The sequence below is a fragment of the Sebastes umbrosus genome, chromosome 8 (genome assembly GCF_015220745.1).
Source record: "Sebastes umbrosus isolate fSebUmb1 chromosome 8, fSebUmb1.pri, whole genome shotgun sequence".
Classification (NCBI taxonomy): Eukaryota; Metazoa; Chordata; class Actinopteri; order Perciformes; family Sebastidae; genus Sebastes; species Sebastes umbrosus.
In genome coordinates, this window is record NC_051276.1 from 31,128,816 (window position 1) to 31,150,568 (window position 21,753).

The 21,753-nt window shown below is 40.0% G+C and overlaps 1 protein-coding gene across 6 annotated transcripts; it reads right to left on the reverse strand.

The window, feature by feature from the left end:
- Positions 1–1,019: 1,019 nt before the first annotated feature.
- plat (plasminogen activator, tissue) lies at positions 1,020–16,981 on the reverse strand. 6 transcript variants are annotated; one of them, XM_037777781.1, is made up of 15 exons: positions 16,853–16,981; positions 9,601–9,688; positions 8,234–8,276; positions 7,819–7,953; positions 6,916–7,026; positions 5,198–5,372; positions 4,657–4,748; positions 4,383–4,557; positions 4,206–4,291; positions 3,999–4,058; positions 3,693–3,897; positions 3,462–3,598; positions 3,039–3,179; positions 2,417–2,565; positions 1,020–2,313 (listed from the first exon to the last, which is right to left on the reverse strand). In XM_037777781.1, the coding sequence occupies exons 2-15, from the start codon at positions 9,661–9,663 to the stop codon at positions 2,146–2,148; spliced, it is 1,740 nt and encodes a 579-aa protein (XP_037633709.1). In that variant the 5' UTR covers positions 9,664–9,688; positions 16,853–16,981; the 3' UTR covers positions 1,020–2,145. The 6 variants fall into 6 exon arrangements, with proteins under 6 accessions (XP_037633709.1, XP_037633707.1, XP_037633710.1 ...); XM_037777779.1 differs by having other exon boundaries at positions 8,153–8,276; XM_037777782.1 differs by lacking the exon at positions 16,853–16,981 and adding an exon at positions 11,026–11,336.
- Between the last annotated feature and the right edge of the window lie 4,772 nt (positions 16,982–21,753).

Here is a 21,753-nt window from a genome sequence, read left to right on the forward strand (position 1 = left end):
TTTATATGAAAATACCTGCTGGATTTTTTCGTTATGAATAACAATATGAGCTTTATGAGAGTCAGATGGTGAACCATTTGAATAAAACACCCACAATTCAATGAAAGTAGTGGTCAATATTTTTGCAAAGACCACAGTGGGCAACCATCCAGGATATTTTGGGGCAATTAGATTAAAGAAATTCATATTTATGATATAATGAAGTTTGAAAACGGGTCAAATTTGACCAGAGGACAACAGGAGGGTTAAAGTCAAATCAGATTTTTTTTTTTTAAACAAATTAGGCGTGTACATAGTGTAGGTTTTATATATGGTTTCTTTTTGGCAACAAGGACCTTTTTATTCATCACTGGATAATATCAATGCTGAAAATATCTGTATGGTCTATTTTATTCCTAAGAGACAAAAGTACAGAACAGTCTGGCACAGTACAACTGCACATTTTGAGGATTTGATAATGAGGATGTAAACTGTTTTTTAGATTTCATTTTAATCCTAGCTATGCTGTTGTTTGATTGTTTTTTTTTGTTTTTGTTTTTTTACATTTTCTTTAAATTTTTATTATGGAAGGTAGTTTTCTGTTGTTTTTATCTATGGTTTTATTTTAAGGGCATTTATTTCCTACGTTTGTTTATAATTGGCGTTGGTTCATTTGAATGGGATCAGTGTAATTTCCATGTTTTATGGATGAATAAATTGAACCTTGAACCTTAAACACTGTTCTTTCAAATGGGTGAAATGTCTGTTTCTTAACATTTTCTGAATGGGAAATTGGTAAAAGGGTAAACGCAAAGGTCCACAAGGTCATCTACAAAACAGAGCTGTTAAAGGGACTGAATGTGAGAGCTGAAATCTGGGGAGGCCCATGTTACGTGACCGTCTATTTCAGATGAAAAACATTAAACATGACATTTTAAAGGCCAAAAACACACCAGTCTAAGAAATATCTTCTCTGATTTATTGCAGTAATGGTTCACAAATGTAGAAATGTGAGATATAACAGAAGCATGAAGCATAAAAAGATTTATTCCAAATATTATTTATTGACAAAGGAGTATGTTGCCAGATGTGGTTATAATGACAGAGACAATAAATTATCAAACTACAGTTCACACCTTGAGGCTACAATACAATATAAAATACACATAAATATTAACTTAGTAAAAAAACATCTAAAACCCAGTCAGAGAACAAAGTGAGTTTGTTAAGGAGATAAGTTTTGCAGTCAATAAGCAGTTTAACGCAGAAAAGAAGTAATTTCAATATAAAAAAAAATCAATATTCAGATAATATACATGTTATCTACATGCTGGGCTCAACCCAGGTGTCTGGTGGAGAAGTGCTCTGGAAATCTGAATTAAAAACAAATAGTGAGAACAAGGAATAAGGCACATGTTTGTTTAATGGAGTGAATATCTCAGAGCTTCCACCTGTCCAAATCTAATCCCATCTACGAGGCAGCAGGGAGCTAAAGGAGTTCAAACTGCAAAAACAAGCAGAATCTGAACCAGCAGATGTGTTTTGGTCTGGAACCCCTAAAGCCCCAACAATTAAGCCAACATAACCTCACATCTATAAGTCTGTAACACAATCTTTGCACAAAAAATGCCTACATTCATATTGTTACTGTGCTGTGCAAAGTAAATGCTTGTGTTGAGTGTTCTTTTTGGATTAAAAGCACTACTGACCTGAAGTCTACCACTGTGACTTCTTCGTATAAACCAGCATTAAAGCCAGCCAGGAGCTCTTTGTCCCGTTAGGTTCACTGCCTGAACCTCCAGTTTGTTGGATGAAATATTCAGAAAACACATGCTTGCATGAAGAGACAAAAAGTATTATCAAGATGGCCCAGAAGGAGGAAAGAGTTTGTCCTGTTTCTGTCCATAAATACCGTCACATTCAACACAGTAAGGAACAGAAAACGTGGAGCTACATTGAGCATGAAAACTCATGGTTGAGGTCCTTCTTGTGTGCCTCTGTAGGAGTGGTCCTGCTGGTTTAAAACACCATCAGTTTGGATTTAGATCAACAGATAAACAACAGAATCAGAGTCTTGTGGATCTCTCTGTGTATCTTCTCAATGATAAACATCAGCTGTGTTTATGGGTATGGTCATCCATCAACATCTTTGCAGTCTCTCTTCCTTTAGACCGAGTTTGCCTTAATTTTGCTGTTGATCCAGTCGATGTAATGGGTGACACGGGTGTAGACTCCAGGCTTATCCTTCTGCCCGCACCCATCGCCCCAGCTGATCACACCCATCAGAGTCATCTTGTCATTGTTTCGACAGACGAGCGGGCCGCCGGAGTCTCCCTGTGGGTGAAGGTCAAGAAGCAAAATTAAGAAAGAGAACTAGATCGAGTAAATCAGCATTGATTTAATGAGGAGGTTAAGGGTAATAATTCAGCGTTCTCACCTTGCAGGCGTCGTCGTGGCCTCGGGTGTCACCTGCACACAGCATGTTGGATGTAATCGTGCGATAAGACAGCACATCTGGGACGCAGCGCTCCTTGGGCCAAAGGCGAACGTAACCTCTCTTAACACGCTCGGAGAACTCTGCAGAAACTGTGGAGTGAGTGTTTAAATTAGTATTTTGGCATCTCCTATCCAACAAGTCTCGGTCAAAAACAAGTATATGGCTGGACCGTGTTTGGTCAGTCTGTAAAATTGTGGCTAAAATGTCTTGTTTCATTTTAGAACTAGATTGCCTAGTTTGACTGCTTGGTCCAAGTTTGGTGAGCCGGACCTCGCGCTAGACGGTCTCATTTGTATAAAGGACTGTTCCCCGCCTTTTCATTTTGAAAGAGCAACAGCCAATGAGGAAACTTCAACACTCGGCCGACCAATCGTGTAACTTCATCACTCATCACTCATTGACAGACTTTTACATTTGTAGGGCTAGCCCCCTGCAGTACAACCAAAAACAAATCAATTAAAGGTTTGTGGAAAAGCTTACTCTGCCCTCTGCTGGTCAGTGAAGAGAGAGATACCACAATAATAGCCATGCAAAATTAGAGAGCGCCATGATGTTTGCTTACATTCTGAGTCTTTTCCATAGCCTGAGATCTCACACTCGGTCCAGTCGGGCAGCACCAGCCCACGTTCAGGCAGACACGCAGGAAGAACCTCCGGAGAGTTTACAGCACAGATGCCAATGTCCGTCTTCAGCTTCAAGAGAGCTGCAAGTGGAAAGTGACCAGAGGAAAAGTCAGGGTAATGCTCTGGGAAAATGTGGGATGAAAGCTGAGGGATGATTTTAGTGGTTTGAGCATCCGCTGCCCACCTAAGGTTCCATACCATCACTGCTGGGGGAAGGCATGGTAACTAAAGTGTCTCAGTCGATTATCATTATAGCATGCCAAAACTCAAAAATACTGTTTTTTTTAGTTTAAGAAAATCTGACCTTTTGATGCCACAAAGAATATCATATGCAAAAATTGTCTGTTGAAATGTTCACTCACCGATGTCATTGTCAAATGTCTCGTTGTCAAACTTCTCATGATTCCAGTACTTCTCAACCTTGAAAATCTGCTCGCTGCTGGAATTCTGTTTCCGAAACGTTCTTCCCAAAATCACTTCCAGTTTCTCTGCTTTATCACTGAAAGATAAGATGGGGAATATGTTTGGATGTTGCAAACATGTTAAATTACTGAATGTATTCGTGTGTGTGTGTGCAGGTGTGTCATTCTTACTTGTCCTCGAAGCAGTGTGCAGCTGACAGGACCCAACAGGAGTCGATGAGGACTCCTCCACATCGGTGAAAGTGTTTTCTGTGACGGGCCTGGTAGACATTAATGGCCACCTGCCACGGCTGCTCTGTGATGTCGCTCTCTCTGCCCCCAAACATGCGGAACGCCGGGCGATTCAGGGTGTTGTCTAAGCGCTGGCCACATGTTGCTAAGGAGAGGACATGTTGCAGGATGATGGTTAAATGACTGTAAAATTACCACACATCAGAGGAAATGGACTGATTTTCATTGGATGTGAAGATGTCTCACCTCTGTTGTTAGTGGTAGGGGCACGTGGGCCAAGAGTGCTGATGATGGATGGATGTCTCACTATAAAAGACAAGTATTGGTAAGTAAGAAAGCACATTGCTGCACGGAAGATTTTAGTTCCTAAACTAAATGAACTTGCAGTTTATAATCTCACTTCCACGTTTTAACATTGCTGCACAATGAAACAGTGGAATTAAAGGAACTCACAGCATTTAGGTATGTCACACAACTCCCAGGTCAGCTGCATGTTCTTGTAGGTGTGACACCATGGAGCCACGTCACCGTCTGGATTCCTGTTAGATAAAGGAAAAAGAAAAGCAATGAGTTATTCTGATCTTTCTGCATGCTAGGGGGAACCTCTCACAATGAACAACGGTGCTCTACCTGCAGAAGCTGTGGCTGCCCAGCCCGTTCTCTAGTGCATCTGATTTCCAAGCATTGTTGAGCTTGTGCTTGACAGCAGGAGAGTCCCACGGGAGGCAGCGAGAGCCACTCTTAGTGGCGGATGTTGTGCCTCTGTATGACTTACCGGAGCCCACCACACATTCTTGGTACTTATCTGCACCAAAACACACCGATAAACTGAGTGTTAAAGCAATTCATTGTTTGATTGGTAGTATTTCAGCTTACTATATATTAGCTTTTTGTAAAGCCGTACCTTCTGGACATGTGGGCATGGAGCAGTACTCCCATTCGATCTGAGTGCCTTTATAGATGTAACACCAAGGAGTGTTGTCATTGTCAGGGTTCCTGAGGGGGAAAAGAAAGGCAAGGACAATGAGTAAACATGTTCATGCTTCACATAAATTAATTAAAAAAGCATGTCCTAAACCTAAACCTAAACCAAACTGTTTTAAAATGCATCATCCCAATAAGGTTTTGTAAAATAAGACAGATTGTCCAAATCTTAATTTTTGCATCTTTTTTTCTGCCTATTTTCCTGCAAAGTCAGTAATTCACGCCTCGTTGATTCGTTTTTTTGCCTTTCAAAGTAAGCTATAATGCCACAATCAGACCAATAACTGAATTGCATTAAATGGATCCACTGGCAAACGCATCATTCCTGCAGGGTTAATTAAATTTTGACCAGCGTGTTTTGGATGATCATACCCCCCGCCTTGATTTAATCGCTTTGAATATTTGCTGTTTATTCCTACAGATGCTCCGGCATTAAACGGATGACACTGGTCACATTATACCTGCAGAAGTTGTGATTGCCCAATCCAAGACTGCCGGCCTCCGCTTTTCTGGCGGTGAACCTCCTTCCTCTCAGAGACGTAGAGTTCCAGTTGATGCACTCTGTTCGTGAATGACTGGAGCTCCAGGTGCCGCGGTACCCTTCACCCTGCCCCACAACGCACTTCTCATTGGTGTCTGTTGGGGAACAAAGGGACAAAGTTAAACTGGATATAATGTCACTCATGTATATGTGAGACTGATATCACTATAACAACTGAGCTAATTCATTTATTCTGACACAATAAAGCATTTTAATTAGATCTGGAAAAACTTTCAAAAACATTCCCACATATTTCGACACAATATGAAACCATTGTTATTTCTTATGTAAGCCATTAAACTCATCACTGTGCCCTAATAGCATTTATATAGTATTTTTTCCAATTAGTGGTTTAAAACAATGACTAAACATAAACTATGATGATCGTAAATGTTATCAGATTTATTGAGTCTGGCCTAACTCATTACTCTTTGGCTGAAATCACAATGCTGTGACCGCTGGAGTTTGCATAATTATCCCACCGAGAGGGCGGGGTGTCCCCAACGCCTCCAAGAGTCACCCGCAGAAACAAAAACATTCATATCCCAGAATGTCTTTCCATGGTTTATGATTCTTCTCTCCAAACCACAGGCCCATGACACCTACTGCGTGAGTCACACAGTCAGACTGTGACTTTATCTAGAGTCATTAACAAGTACGTAGAACGTTTTAATCAGTGTTGTGTCACTTAACTGGCCACCCTGTTATGGACATGACTGGGTGTATTGTTGTTTTGAAAACAAATTCTAGACATAGTGAAAGATCTGGGGTGTACAAGTTGCAGCGCAGAAGACATTGAAGTACTTCTCCATAGTAATGATTTGCCTCTTTTCTCTGTTTTATAAACTGAATATTTTGGGATTTGGACTGGACAAAATAAGATGTCACGTTGGACACTGCCTCTGACATTTTACAGAATTTTTTTTAATCGATCAACCGAAAAAAAGCAGGTTAATAGTGCCGTAGATCATTGGTTCCCAACCTGGGGGTCCCAACCCCCATTAGGGGTCGCGAGGCCTCCTTTATTTTAAGGGGTGTAAGACAGCTTTTTAAAAAATATACAGTTGGTCTATCTCACATTTCTGTGAAGAAAACTTAATGAAATTGTTATTATTATTAAGATATAAGCTTTAAATATATCTCACAGGATCAGGGCACAGTGAAGACCTGAACAGCCTCGTCTTGCATTAGAAAAGTACGCAGTTAAAACAACCAAAGTTTTCAACCTAATTGAACAATGTCCAAGCGTCAGGGAGAAGAAAACACTGAATTTGTCAAAAAAAAGAAGCCTATTAAGTATGTATGGTTGTTAAAAATAAAATAAAAAAACATAATACAGACAAAGAATTGTATCGAAAGTTCCTAAAAATAACAGGAAGACTCATCTCTGATGTAATATTCAAAGGAAATAATTTGCTCAAAAACTTGCTCTGTGTCACAATCTATTGTCCCAAAGCTAATGGGTGGGAGTAATGGACCCAATATGCTTGTTTTATTGGCACAAATGGTTCCCATCTGTAGAAATGCACTTTTTAATGCTGCAGCCCAATTTTATAATTTATAGCTAATTATTTCACGGACCCCTTGACCCCACTTCAGAATCAAAGCCTTAGATGAAAGAGTTTGTTGAGTACTTACTGATCTCACACTGAGTCCCACTGAAGCCTGGAGGACACTGACAGATGTAGTCTGAAGTGTACACGGCCTCCTTACAGGTCCCTCCGTTGTAGCACTGAGACACGTAGCAGTCTGGAAGACAGACAGAGAGCCGGTTAGTCAGTCATTCGTCATCCAGTTCTTCAGAAACCATTTCAATATCACAGTGTGATTGATTAGACATGACCACTTGCGTATACGGATAATTAAATCTGTGGGTTTGGCCTCGTGTGTCACATAGAAACATTGAGAAGGTTCATCCTGACTCTCAACCATCTGCAGAGCTTCACTTTTAAAATACTGTGTCAACGCCAAGTGTTTCTTTTCTAGAGCGGAACTGGTTTTATGCCATCACCAGTCCGTTTTTTCATTTATTATTTCAACATTTCCTAAAGGCTAGCGTTCCGAATAACAGCTCCCCACTCGCTGCCAGTGGTATGAGCTCACAGACGGAGCCGTTTGGCGGGCTGAAAATGTGGTTGTAATTTGTCTGAGGGAGGGGCAATCGTGCTGCACACAGAATTCGTCAATGGGGGTGAAAAGTGCGCACAAGGGCTCGTCTGGCAAGAGTATTTCAAACAATCTCAGACTAAACTACACTCACTCCAAAACACAGAAACCCAACGGCTCTTCATTTGGACGCACTGAAATAACAGAGATTTGGACACGTGAGTCAGGCAAACCAACAAAAAATAATCATCTGAGGTCGTAACAGCAAGTTAGAGGTAAAGTGAAGCTATAATGAAAGACAGAGAGGTCAGAGAGGGCAGGCAAGCAGACTGACAGACAAATGAACAAACAAGATCATATTCTGCTCATAAAGTCTGATTAGAAAGAGACAAGAAAGTCTGTGATTGTGTGTGTTTGCATTCATGTCACACTCACTGATGACGGGCACAACATGACAACGCTCTCGTCCTCCTAATGCACAACGGCAATACTCCACACGCTGTCCTCTCCATCGCAGCCAAGTGTCCCCAAAACTACGCACTGCTGACGTCTTACTATCCGTACAAAGTACTGAGAAAACACACACACACAAACAAACAATAAGTATACAGTCAATCAATCAAACAGGAAGACACATAATCATTGTCACATGTAAAAGCGGTTAGAAACACGTGAATGACAAAAGTGAATTAAAAGAATCTGAGGATGGTGGTGATGGTGATGGTGGTGTTAAAGAGACAGACAAACAAAAAAGTGTGATGGGGCTCACAGGAGGTGTCAAATGAAGGTGAAGACTTCTCGACATGAATAATCAAAAGCGTCCGTCTGGATGGCTGCCGGGCAGGCTCACCTCTGTAAAAACGAGTCCCTCTCTTAGTGCGGATCAGGTCCACCTGCAACAGAAAAGAGATCATGTTAAACAGAGCAGTAGTGAATGGGAACTGGTTGCATGGCATTGGTTTCTTTAGGGTTCTACTGAGAAAATAACTTGAAACTTGCTTCACAAGCTGCTTTTAAGTTTTAGTCAAACATCACTTGTTGGTATACATACAGTACAGTAGTGCTCCAATACAAACCATTTGAGATTATGAGCTATACGGTTTCAAAGTCAAATAGTAAAAGAGAAATGAATGAATGTTTATTCTGTTGAGAGATTCATGAAGTAGGTTTTTGTATTTAAAATGTTGTCCAGCAGTGCACTCTTAAAGGGATAGCTCAGGTGTTTTGAAGTGGGGTTGTATGAGGTACTTATCCATAGTCAGTGTATTACCTACAGTAGATGACGGTCGGCATGCCCCCAGTTTGGAGAAACAGACAGGAGTTACCGCACGGAAGCAAAGCAACACAGTGCTGTGGACGGGGCCAGCAGCGAAACGTATTTTAGCCACCTAAAAAATCAATGTCAGCTTAAGTGTACGCTATATTAAGAATATTTTCACCTCTTTACCTTGCCGTGAAACAGCCCTTTTTGACAGGGAACTGAAGCCGTTGTATTCATCTAGGCTCTCACCAAAGCCACCAGACTCCATTCAAAAAACCTGTAATTTTACCTCGCAGAACACGTGATTTGCTGATCTACCGCTGCCTCAATCAGTTAGTTCCGGTAGACCAGCAACTCCTGTGCGTAAAATTACTGGGTTTTTTTCAATGGAGTCTGGTTGCTTTGACAAGAGCATTGATAACGGCTTCAGTTCTCCGTTGGAAACATAGACTGTACAGCTGATTCACGGCAAGGTAAACTGGCGAAAATATTCTAAATATATCGTACACTTAAACTGATATTGATTTTTTTATTTTAGGTGGCTAAAATACGTTTTGCTGTTGGCCCGTCCACAGCAGTACATTACTTTGCTTCCGTGCAGTAACTCCTGCCTGCTTCTCCAAACTGGTTGCGTGCCGACCATCATCTACTGTACACTGACTATGGATAAGTAGCTCATACAAACCCACTTCAAAACACCCAAACTATCCCTTTAAGTCTCTTTTGTTTTGAGGGCACTAGCACGTGAGGGCTCCGCCAAGGAGGCGTTTTCAAACCAAGACATGCAACAAAAACACAAATACAAACAGATTAAATGTTTGCTCAGATGGTTTATAAACCACAAACATGGAACTGCATAAAGATAAGCTCTTGTTAAGTATGTAGAATTTGTAATTAATGGGCTGAAATATGCAAAACCACTTGTGGTCCTCTCATGACGAGGATGCCGGACTTACATTGTCCGCTAGGGCGCAGCAGAGAGCAGACAGGAGCATTAATAGTCCAAGTGTTCTGGTCATGGCTTCTCAAGTGGTCTTCAGTTAGCTGGAAGGAGAATATAAATACATATTAGAAATGTGACGGAAGATTTTACAAGTTAATACAGTTAAGATGGATAGATGTAAGCGCTGAAGCTGTGTGAGGAGACTGAGTATGGGTTTCATTGTTGCATGTCTATACATCTGAATCCTTTTGTCATGAATCTGTCATTAACACTGAGGCAACAATTGCAGGAAAACGATGGACACTGGTCACCGTCTCCTGACTATACTGTTTCTCTGTTGGGCTTCCTTCCTCCATCCCTACGCCTGCTATTGAGGAAGACCACTGGAGAGGAAAGGGTGGGAAAGGTGGGCTGCTTGTGGGAAACTGGAGGTCATTTTTTATAGTTTCTAGAAGTTGTTCTTGGCTAAGACAGGACGTTTTAACAGCATGTCCAGTCTGATAGGACAACTGTATATATGTCTTTGTTGTCCTGCCTGAATTAATTTCCCTTTTATCATAATTCATCCCACTAGGAATAAACAGGAAGCAGATAATCTTCACTTTAGGCTCAAAATGAGATGCCACATCAAAACAACACATCTGGACACAGCACGCACGCACAGCAGAGAGTTTCTGCACCATACTGACAGCATTCCTCCTCTAACAGAGCAAAGCAGCAGCTGTGGGAGGATTAAAGTGACTCAGGACTTTAAAGCGTAAGAGGAGGAAACAGAAGGGGAGAGTCCCCGGAGCGAGAAAAAGTCAACTAAACTCATATCTCCTTTTTATACTCCTAGAAAAAAGATGTCTGATAACGGACTTGTTCCTCTTCTCTTGTTTTAAAGGAGTCATGCAGAAAAGAGATATGGAAGAGAGAGAGAGAGCGCCTGTTGAAGTCAAGTGTGAGTAAACATGAGTCACAAAGGAAGGAGGGGGTGAGCGGAAGACGGGGTAGAGAGGGAGATGAGAAAGAAGAAAAAGAAAGTTGCACACAATGAGGGCTGAAAAGTCGAAATTACCTCAATATAAAAATAACTTTAAGAAACTTCTTCTACAGACACTTGCATGCAAAGACCCAGACATACAGCACTAACCACGTGCACACACGCCTGCACGTTTTATACTCTCCTCTCCGTCGGCTGGTTCTCCACTGACTCACCTTCTGTGGTTGACAGAGCTAATAGAAAACATGGCTGGGTTTTGATATATCAGTAGAACAGCTACGCTGGCAACCACAAACACACACATATAGACAAAGTGCTCAGGAACGTGGAAGCTAATTGACACCCCGACAAACACAAAGGTTTACTGTTCATTCTGCTCATTGTTCATTGGAGCAAAGACTCAAGGTCTCAGGGTTTGACTTTTAAAACACACACATGCATTCACACACTCACCATTAAGAGGACGGGTCCCTTGAAAGCTGTCCTCGCCTCACACAAATAAAAAACCCTATTGTCCTGCACTTATTTTACCCCCCAACGGAGCCTCACTGGCAACAACACACTAGTTCCCTTTTTGTTTTCCTTTGTGCAGCTGCTCCGCTCTGTCCAGTCAGTCGCCCCTCTCTCTCTCCAGCCCTGTCAGCTAAAAACATATGTTTCCTGCTAAAACATTGCCAGCGCGGGCCCCATGTATTTCGGAAACGTGCGTACATATCAATACATGCACGCAGACCAACACGCACACATCAGATATGAACATATGTGTACCCCACCCTTTTTGAAGCCTGTGGTGTCTCACATGCAGAGGCCCTGTTTGGGGCATCATCAACACCGCTATTTTGGCAATCCCACAAGAGTTTTAGCTGTTTTTGTGGTCTGTCTTACAACATTTAATGCATATGAACAGACATAAACACACAATATACACATGTACATGACAACATCTAATTAACAGGATACAAAGTAAAACTGTGGCTGCTCTTTTAATTTTATGTAGTTAATGGAACTAATTTCCTAGAGATGATCAGCTCTTACAAACTGTGTTTTTTGTGTTAGTTGCAGTTATCTGACTGTCAAAATCTCTTAGTAGCGTCACCATTAGATGTATCGCACATGTTCTTTTTCAGGATAACTGGGGCTATTTGAAAATGAAGAAATATTTAATGTGAATTTATGTTTGCCTGGAGAAACAAAATGCATTTTATTTGAATTCTGAAGGTGTCAAATATTAGAGAACAGTAATCCAACTAATCAGTAAAATCTGTGAGGTTTTTGGTGTAACTTGCAGCAACTATGGCTTTACAACAACCTCATCATCAGTAAACACAACAGGCAAAAAGGATTATTCAATTCAGGTTTTACTGAAGTCAAACTATGTCGCTAACCTTTTTGATTGCATATGGATCAAATAAGGGATAATGTACAGCGAGCCGGTCTTTGTTGTGAAATAAACCCTGACAGAAGGGGTTTATTTCACAACAATGACCCGCTAGCTGTACATTATCTTGCTTATTACACGGCTACTTACTTAAGAAATCACTAATTTGACACAAAAACGGTCTACCAGAGTCCGACATCAGAACTGCGCCCATAGCAACGGTCTGTTATAAAGAAATAACAGACCGTAAAACATTGTGATTGACCAATCAGAATCAAGTATTCAACAAAGCCGTGCAATAATAGCCAATAAATAACATCAGTAAAGTGTGAACTCTTTACAGTCTGTTCTCCCATTAAGGAACATGAGACCCAACCAAACACTGATGCGCACATGTTGCTTGGATCGCCATAACAACGCATCGGGAGGGGTTACAACCAATAATGACAGCTCATTTTGCTCATTAGAACCAGAGCTATTGATATTCTGACTGGTAGTGAGATACAACGCTCGCTTCATGAGCAATCCTCTCTTTAAAAACAAGAGGGACACCAGCCCAGTCCCAATGGTGCAGATAGGGTTAAGGCATCTGTCAGTTACACCCAATCAGTTAATAGCTGAAACATGTACAACCACGTATGCAGCCTGAGGAGAGTGCGGTTACCCTAGTAGGTCAAATATGTATGGAAGAAATGAAAACATCTTTGGAGTAGCAGCAGCCGCCAGACTGTGAGTCAGCAGCAGCTCCACAACAGCAGCTTTAAGATGCACCACCTCAATAGAAGCAACAGACGATAAGACAGACGCACACAAACACACTCACAGGATTTACTGTATGTCTAAAGCTGAAAGTAAATGTTTTCCGCCAACGTTATTCATCTCCTGTTAGTGTGCAGTTTCGGTGTATTCAAAGAAACTGGGCCTAAGTGCTGAGCACAATCTTTGACTTCTTAGCGGTGAGTTCACCGCACCATTATCGAGGATGTGTAATGATGATGGAGCGCTGAGGTTGTAAAGGTCGGAGGCGAGACATTCTTGTCTTCCAGTAACAAGTCCGAAAAGTCTAAAACGGTGAGAATGGTTAGACGGCGTGCAGGGAACATAGTTGCATCTGCCTGTGAAGTTCAAATTATGGTTCAGTGTGCACTTTAAAGCATCTCTGAAGTTACTTTACCTGCCACCGTAGTTCTTCAAAACTGCGGTAACGTGAGCCGTTTAGTGCAAAACCACGGTACTGCCAGCCGCTGTCTGTCTTCTGTTGCTCCCAGAGTAGTGTTATTATAGTAAAATGACCTCTGAGCGAGGCGAACGGCGTTACCACGTTGTTGCACTCGGCGGCTGACGTTACCACAGTCTTGGAAAGGGAGGAGTGAGCGCCGGGGTACTCAGTTGGTTGCAATCTGCAACCACACTACTAGATGCTGCCAAATCCTACACACTGTACCTTTAATAAAGTTAGAGTGGGTGGACTGCCCATGCTGGCAGCCGGGGGAGGAACTGGCAGAGGAAACACCTTCGCAGGGAGTATTATTGCACTTTTATGGTCTTGTTTTCTTTGGCACCGCAGTTAGTTTCTTTACAATATTTCTTAGAGAGTTCAACATTCGTGTGATTGGATTGTAAATCCCATTCTCTTGTCACAGCAGGTTGGCAGCGGCAGCAAATGTGAACCTCAAAACACGTTTTTGAACTGGTTTGACCTGCTGGGAACCCTAAACCTGCATTCACCTGGTACAATAGTTTACCTGGCACAACACCTTCAGCTAAGGCGTTGTTTCTTCAGTTAAGATGTTTGCATGTGTGTAGCATAATTGTTGATGTGTCATGGCATGCCATGTCTGTAAGCTACTTAGAAGGAATTATGCATTCTTTACTCGAGGGGGATTTCTGTCAAGCTTCAATAACCCAGCTGTGATCCGTCTCTGAACACTCCCTGAGAACAGAGGGCTGCATTGTTGTCTTACAGTACAGCTCCCCTCTGTGCTCAATATGAAGCTCCTTATCAGAAAGAAAACACAGAAAAGAGGCAGGTAGAAAAGAGCAGGTGTTGACGTTAGAAATGAGTATAAGCTGAGGAGATAATGGAGTATGAGACTGCTACGTGGAGGAGATGAAAGGATGGGGAGAAAGGGGAGAAGGGAAAAAAGAGGGAGAGAAAGGAGATGAAATGAAAACCCTGAGGTCAGCAGAAAAACGGTGACTAGTCCTGAGTCATCCCAGCTTCCAGGGGCTACACAGAGACACAGATGGAGGCATTGATGGGATTTATGACCAGCATTGAAACAATTAGGTGAAGATGTATAGGATGAATAGAGATGTGAAAGAGGGTTTTTGTTCAAGTGAAACTCTGCTTTAGTTGCAGCTCAGTATCGGTTTCAGCGTCATTCTCTGGACCGATTGTTCCCACAGTCTGAACCAGCTCTACATCCCCTGTCTGACCTGCTCTTAACTTACAGCTTTAAGGCTGATCCTGTGAGTCACAAACATCAGTGTGAGGCACAAACACAGCTGACCACAGCTCCTGGGAATGCAGATAATGGATACAAACTCTACTTTCTCTCAACATGCAACAGCACACACAGTATCAGTGTGAGAGTATCAGCGATGACGGATGCGCGGGAGGAGAATTCCCAAAGCAAAATCCAACTCATTATCCTGATAAGAACCTGCATGATCCTGTGCAGGTTTTGGCTCAGATACACACTCACACATACAGGCAGGGATCACAGTATCATAGCGGGGATGTTCCTCGATAACAAACACACACTGAGTCCGACCGCAAGGTACAAAATCACCATGTTCTTGTAACATTTTGAGTTGCAAAAAGATCTGAAGTGACACAATTTTTACTTTCCGAGAAGCGTTTGTGGGTGAAGAGGAGTGTGTGTGTGAGGCGGTGAAGTATTTCCTACAGTATTCTCACCAGATTAAACAGGTGGATGTGGATGTGAGAGAGGTAAATAAAGAGTTGCTGAAGTCAGAGTGAGAAAGTGTTGGGATGCCAAATGAATGAGTGAGCACAAAGTGAACCAAAGTCACAGTTTTACCTCCCAACACAGACTATGGACCAAATTAATGTCACCATTAAACAGTGTGGTAGCACTAACGTTTAATTTAGGGCTGTCACAGTTAATGCGATAACAATGCGTTAACACCAATTTGTTTTAACGCCACTAATTTCTTTAATGCATTAATGCAACTTGCGATTTTTAGGTTGTAGCGGCTCAGTTTTAGTTCAGCGAAGGAGGCTAAATAATGCTCCAAACTTACGCTAATTTTGGCGAGGAAAAACTGTCATCGCCATTTTCAAAGGGGTCCCTTGACCTCTGACCTCAAGATATGTGAATGAAAATGGGTTCTATGGGTACCCACGAGTCTCCCCTTTACAGACATGCCCACTTTATGATAATCACATGCAGTTTGGGGCAAGTCATAGTCAAGTCAGCACACTGACAGCTGTTGTTGCCTGTTGGGCTGCAGTTTGCCATGTTATGATTTGAGCATATTGTTTTATGCTAAATGCAGTACCTGTGAGGGTTTCTGGACAATATGTGTCATTGTTTTGTGTTGTTAATTGATTTCCAATAATAAATATATACATGCATTTGCATAAAGCAGCATATTTGCCCACTCCCATGTTGATAAGAGTATTAAATACTTGATAAATCTCCCTTTAAGGCACATTTTGAACAGATAAAGTTTAAATGTATTTCAATACTGTATTTGTGATTTCATTTCACATGAGATATTAATTGATTTCTGCTAATTAACATTAAATAAGATGGGAGAACTGTGTGTCAAGATAACTCCATATTATTATCTAATAATAACAGACTCAACTGTTAGACTTTATGCTTTAAAACTGAATATTACCCAGCCATACTAATTGGTCTTATCATGGTTAAAATATGTTAATTGCTTTTCATCAAATGTGCCAGATTTTATCTATTTCCTCTTGAAACATCAAATAACAATCATGCAAAAAGTTTAGGTCAGTATCATCATCTCAGTCTATCCTATATGAACTCTACAACCTCAGATAATTATCATGTTTAAATACAATAAGAACAATGTTAAGAATTTCCCAGTAAAATAACAGTAAAGAACTGATGGCAGCAGGGTTGCCTTTATGTTACTGTAAAATTAACATTATTATACTGTCGCTGAAATTTACAGCTTTATACTGTTAATGAAAAATACTGTTTTTTTTTTTAATTAATTTCACAGTATTTTACTGTTAATTTACTGTTTAAAGATACATTATATAGCTGTTTTTCACCTTTCTTTTACATTATCTTACTGATTTGTTTTAATGCACTATTTAGGTTGTATTTTTTACATACATTTTAATAAACATTATTGTTTGCTTAGATGAATAGCAGGTTACAGACATAGGAATAGTCACACTAAATACAATTAAAGGCACTTGTTAGGAAAAAGGCTATAATAGACTTGATGACACTTTCCCCAAAATGTGTGTCTCTAGCTGGCTACAAGCACAGAATGCAAACCAGAACAACATGTGAGTGAAGAACAATAAAGCTAATTCACTGATTTTACAATCATGTACAATGTACAAGCCTCACATGTGCAGATCAGGTCCCAGAATTAAAAAAATACTGCATGAAACTGTTACTGATGATACTTCAGACAGTTGATCAGCAGTAAAGTGATGTTTTTTAAGAATGCATTATTAGTTCAGTTAAAAAAAAAACGGCCTAAGAGCGTTATTTAACAGGTTTTCTTTTGCATTAACAGTAAAGCACTGTTTTTAGCAATAACAGGTTAATACTGTTGAAATCCTGCTGTAAATTAACAGCAATTGTTTACAGTGAAGTTTTAGCAGAAAACAGCCTGGTGCATCCTCTGTCTGCATCTGAGAGAAATAAAAACAGCTCTTACCAGATGAAAGTCTTGTGAATGTCTGTTTCTCTGCAGCAGTAGTGTTGGTGTCCTCTGGTTTAGTCGCTCAGATTGAACTGCTCTCTCTTCTCCTCTCAGGTTTTATTTGAGCGCTCCGGTTCCTCCGGTGCGTGAAGTGGGAGGGTTCAGCGGGGAATCGGGACTGGCAGGCCGGATGATGATGCAGCCTGCTGGGCGGGACCGTCCCAAGAGCTCCCCTGGAGGTTCACTGGGAAAATCACAAAAGATCTGAAGTATTTTATCAGGAAGTCTTTAAAAGTACAAGCTAAATAAAACTTTCTGAAAATAGACCTCTGGAATTAATAATTTCCTAAATCTTAAAAGACAACAATTATATTTATATATTTATTATAACTGACATTTTTCAGGATATTTTGTTCTACAAGACAAACAGACCACCAATCAACACCTGTGAAAAAATACATATATATATTTCTTTATTTAAAGGGACTATTTGTAACTTTCAGAAATGCTTGTTAACAGCAACACCTGTGGCCGTCAAGTCAACGAAAGTCAGCGTCGGGTTCGTGCTTGTGCTCGCTCTAAATAGACATGAACGAGAATTGCTCAAAACAGTGAGGCGACACACGTCAGCTAAAACCACAATATCACTCTATATTTCAGCTGCTTGGCAGTAATGTTAGCTGAACAGACAAAGGTCTCTCCATGAATCAATGCTGATCCTAGTGTTGGCTTTTCCTGCCTCAGCCTCCGGGGCTCCGCAGCGAGTAACGTTATCGTGTCTGACCGCGGCCGGAGGGAACAGGGAAGACACCGGCACCCGGTTGGAGACGATAACGTTTCTCGCTGCGGAGCCAATGATTTATGGCTAAGTACTATACTAAAGTAGTATCAACAAGTATAAGACAAGTATACTTTGACTTCTCTGTATACTTGTTAGTATAAACTATATACTTTAGAATATGTCTGATAGGTACATAAAAAGTAAACTGAAAGTATACTCTTATTTTAAGTTTAAAATAAGTATACTAATAGCATACTTGAATAAACTTCTGTTTGGTGAGGGACAAAGAAGGAATTTGACTTAAAACCAGAATATTACATTCTGATATCTATATACAACAAGTACTGTAAATACATGTACTATAGCCTTTGAATGCACTACATAGCCTCCACACACAGTGTCTGCAGTGGGTGTAGTATTTTATCATGTATTGTGTTGTCACGTTTTTAAACTACCAGAGCTATTAAACTAACTGATAGACTAGACTAAGTGTGCAGTGACATTAAAACTATTGATTTTTCGCCCTGTCAGTGATCTCTGTCAGTCTGTGGGTGACATTATATCGGTGTGGTTAACCACCTGGCACCAGGACTCATTAGTTACAACCACAATCCTCTTTATTCAACCCATCCCTTCCTCAGGAAATCAGTCACAAATTAGCCTCAGGAATAGCGCCATCCTCTCTTAGTAGTGATTTTATTTGCATTGGATAATTCACGTTCATTGTTTTTACTGTGTGTAAACTCCACATTAAATAGCTGAGAACGTGGTACTTGAGGATGTAATGGGCGTTGGTACTGTAGTTAGTTTGGCGTCTGTCCTCTTTGTTTCCATCTGTGTTAGATTACAACGCACTCCCACTTCTTGAGGGAAATCAAACATAAACACACACGTACAAATGTTTTTAAAAATGTAATCTATATCAGACAGCTCAAACTAAACATCAGGTTCGTATCTCTTTGATTTCTTCTCTGTTCCTTTAACACATAATACATTTTCATTACACAATTGACCGTTTACTGCACACCTCTTCCCATGTGTTGAATGATTCAATCCTTTTTTTGACCGCCCGTTACTTACATTATGCAATGATTGGCACATAAAGGCATTTCAGAAAGAAGACAAACACCCGTTCTAAACATTTTTGTTTACTTTCTTGATGTGTGGGTGAATGTTTTCAATTCCTTGGACTCAGATGCTCCAAATCCATAAACAGAGTATCAAGTGCCACGTATAATGAATATGCAAGAATCTGTTGTGGTGAAGTAGGAGCAGAGACACAACAACAAGTTTTCTATCTGAGTAGGCCTATATATCACATACTGTATATATTCCAGTGATCTACACACTGTATGTAACCTATATCACAGTATTTTTCATGCTAAGCTAACCAGCTGCTGGCTATAGGCCTACGTTTAACAAGGCAAGTTTATTTATATAACACATTTCAGCAACAAGACAATTCAAAGCACTTTACATAACAACATAACAGACAAATATGATATGTGGTATTTATCTTCTCATTGGCTGTTACATTGGAATTCCATTGCTAGGCAACAGCTTGTTTCCATGTTTACTTCTTGTCAGCAGCAGATGCCATTCATATAGAGTGACATGACATATGAGCGCTCCAGGGATGAGGTATTTTTGTAGACCAACCAGGAAGTTAACATTACCCTGCTTCCCTCAACAAAAAAACAATGAGATTATTCCATTGGGTTTTTGCAGAAAATAAGCTCTGTGACAAGCAAACGTTTATGATATGTACACATTTTGTTCTGCAAGATAATCTCCACAAATGAACACCACTTTTGAATGATTTTTGAAGTGTGAATGCAAAACTAACAATTAACTAACTAACTAATGTTAGGCTATAAATGAACTACACCACAGTCGCATGAGTACACACAACGCGGCTGTAAAGGCAGACGAGTCGTCGTGATGACGTTTAGTAGTCTTATTTAGCCACTTGTTAGCAACCGCCTTTTTTAAGGACAAATAAAGGCTTCAAAATTCATGTATTTATTGATGTATTTCATGTTTAAGAACAAGACGTTAAAATCTCTTAAGCTTGCGTTAACTACAGACTTTATTTCAGGCATCTAACTAAAAACACATTAAAAAAACCCAGTGACTTCCAGACGAGGGAACTGGAAGTGCTAAAATACTAACTCATTTCCTGGTTTTAGGACTCATTCCTGTTTAACTGCAACAGGAAATAAACTGGGACACATTAATGTTTACGTTTACAACTGTGTAATGGTCTATAACTATAGCTTTCGGCAGGAAATTAAATAAGTGTATGTGGCAAATTGTCAAACTATTGCTTTAGCAGTTTGAATTTTGTATTAGCTAACACATTAGCCTCAAACAGCTAGTGTAGGCCTAATTATAACAATAATATAATATTAACAATCATAAAAAGGTAATGACAGATGATAAACATCTGTGGAACTACGCTAGTAAGGGTTGCTACTATCATCTGTTGCTAGTGGCAACCCTTACTATGCTAGTAAGGGTTGCTACTAGTAACAGAATGTTCAACTGAAACTTACTACTGGTGGCAGAATACAAAGATGAACGTGGCAGAAAATAAACTCTTGTGTCATACTATGTGCAACATTTAAGCCATTTCCACAGGCTAGGATTACATGACTAAACAAAGCTAAATAGGACAACAATGGTCTTTCATTATGAGTTCCATCTGACTGCCATGAAGCCCTCTCTGTTGTGTGCTTACTGAGAAAAAAGATCAGGAAGCAGCACCATATTTCGTTAGAAGTTATAAACAGGAAAGCCTTTTTTTTTCTTCTTACAAACATTTACAATCTGATAAAGTGCACATTGCACTCCCACAGATTACGTCAGAGGAACATCAGATATGTGTTAACAAATATTACGGATGAAGTCTGTTGGTTGTGTCAGAGTAAGTTATTCGTTCCACGTGCTATATCCAAAAATAACAAGTGAGGAAATGAAAAACATCACTGCTGTGTTATCTGGAAATTCTGAAGTGCATCCTCCCCAAATACTACGTCCGTTGGATCGACAGTAATGACGTTGCAAAGAGAATGTTTGATATCAAGCAGTTCGAATAAGAATAGCTGTCTGTTGAGTGTCTTTTCGAAGACTTTAAAACTCTTTGTTCAGTTTTAACAGGTATTTTAACCTCCATGAAATTAAGATGTTGGATGATCTGTAATGTATCTTAGTAGATCTGCTACACGTGAATAAGAAAATGAAACAGCTGCATTACAAAATAGTGTTAACAAACCATGAATAGTATTAAAAAGGAAGATAGAAAGTTTTCACTGTAATTCAAGAGGGAGACGTGGAGTAATAGACGTTGTCAGCTCATGAAAGCAGATAGGGGCGAGGGGGTGACTCTGGTGTCCTGAATGGTTTGGGAAGTTGAGCCAACCATTAGCGAGAAGTTGTAAAACGGAGTCTTTGTCAATTCCCAAAATAGTGGCAGCCTTACTCCATAATAACATCAGTGAATACAGGAATTGTCCTTTTGTAAGCTTTGACACTACTTAATGGACTATTCCACAGAAATGATAGGCTACTTTAAAGGACCAGTGTGTAACATTTAGGGGGATCTATTGTCAGAAATAGAATATAATATTAATAAGTATGTTTTCTTTGGTGTATAATCACCAGAACATAAGAATCGTTGTGTTTTTGTTCTTTTCCTGCTTGGGCCGGAGTCGATAACGTTTCTCGCTCCCATCGTCGTTGTCGCTCTCTCTCTCTCTTGCTTCACAAATCACTTCCCATGTACATGATTAGTAGTATTTCTTAAATTTAAACCTTGTATAATGGCAAGGCTATTTCAAATTGTTCCATGCCGGACAATTCAAGTTGAGTTCTGTGTGTTGCCCTTAACTAAAGTGTATTATTGACACATTGATTTAAAACTGCAAACTAAAACTTGCATCATATGTGTTCGTTACACGCGATTATGAGAAATTTATCAGAATGGAGAATTTTTCATGGCATTTTTATTTTATATATATATATATGTTTATATATATATATACATATATATATATATATATATATATATATACACAAATTGTATTGTATGTTTATAAGAAATTTTGAGTAGTATATATATATATGTATATACACA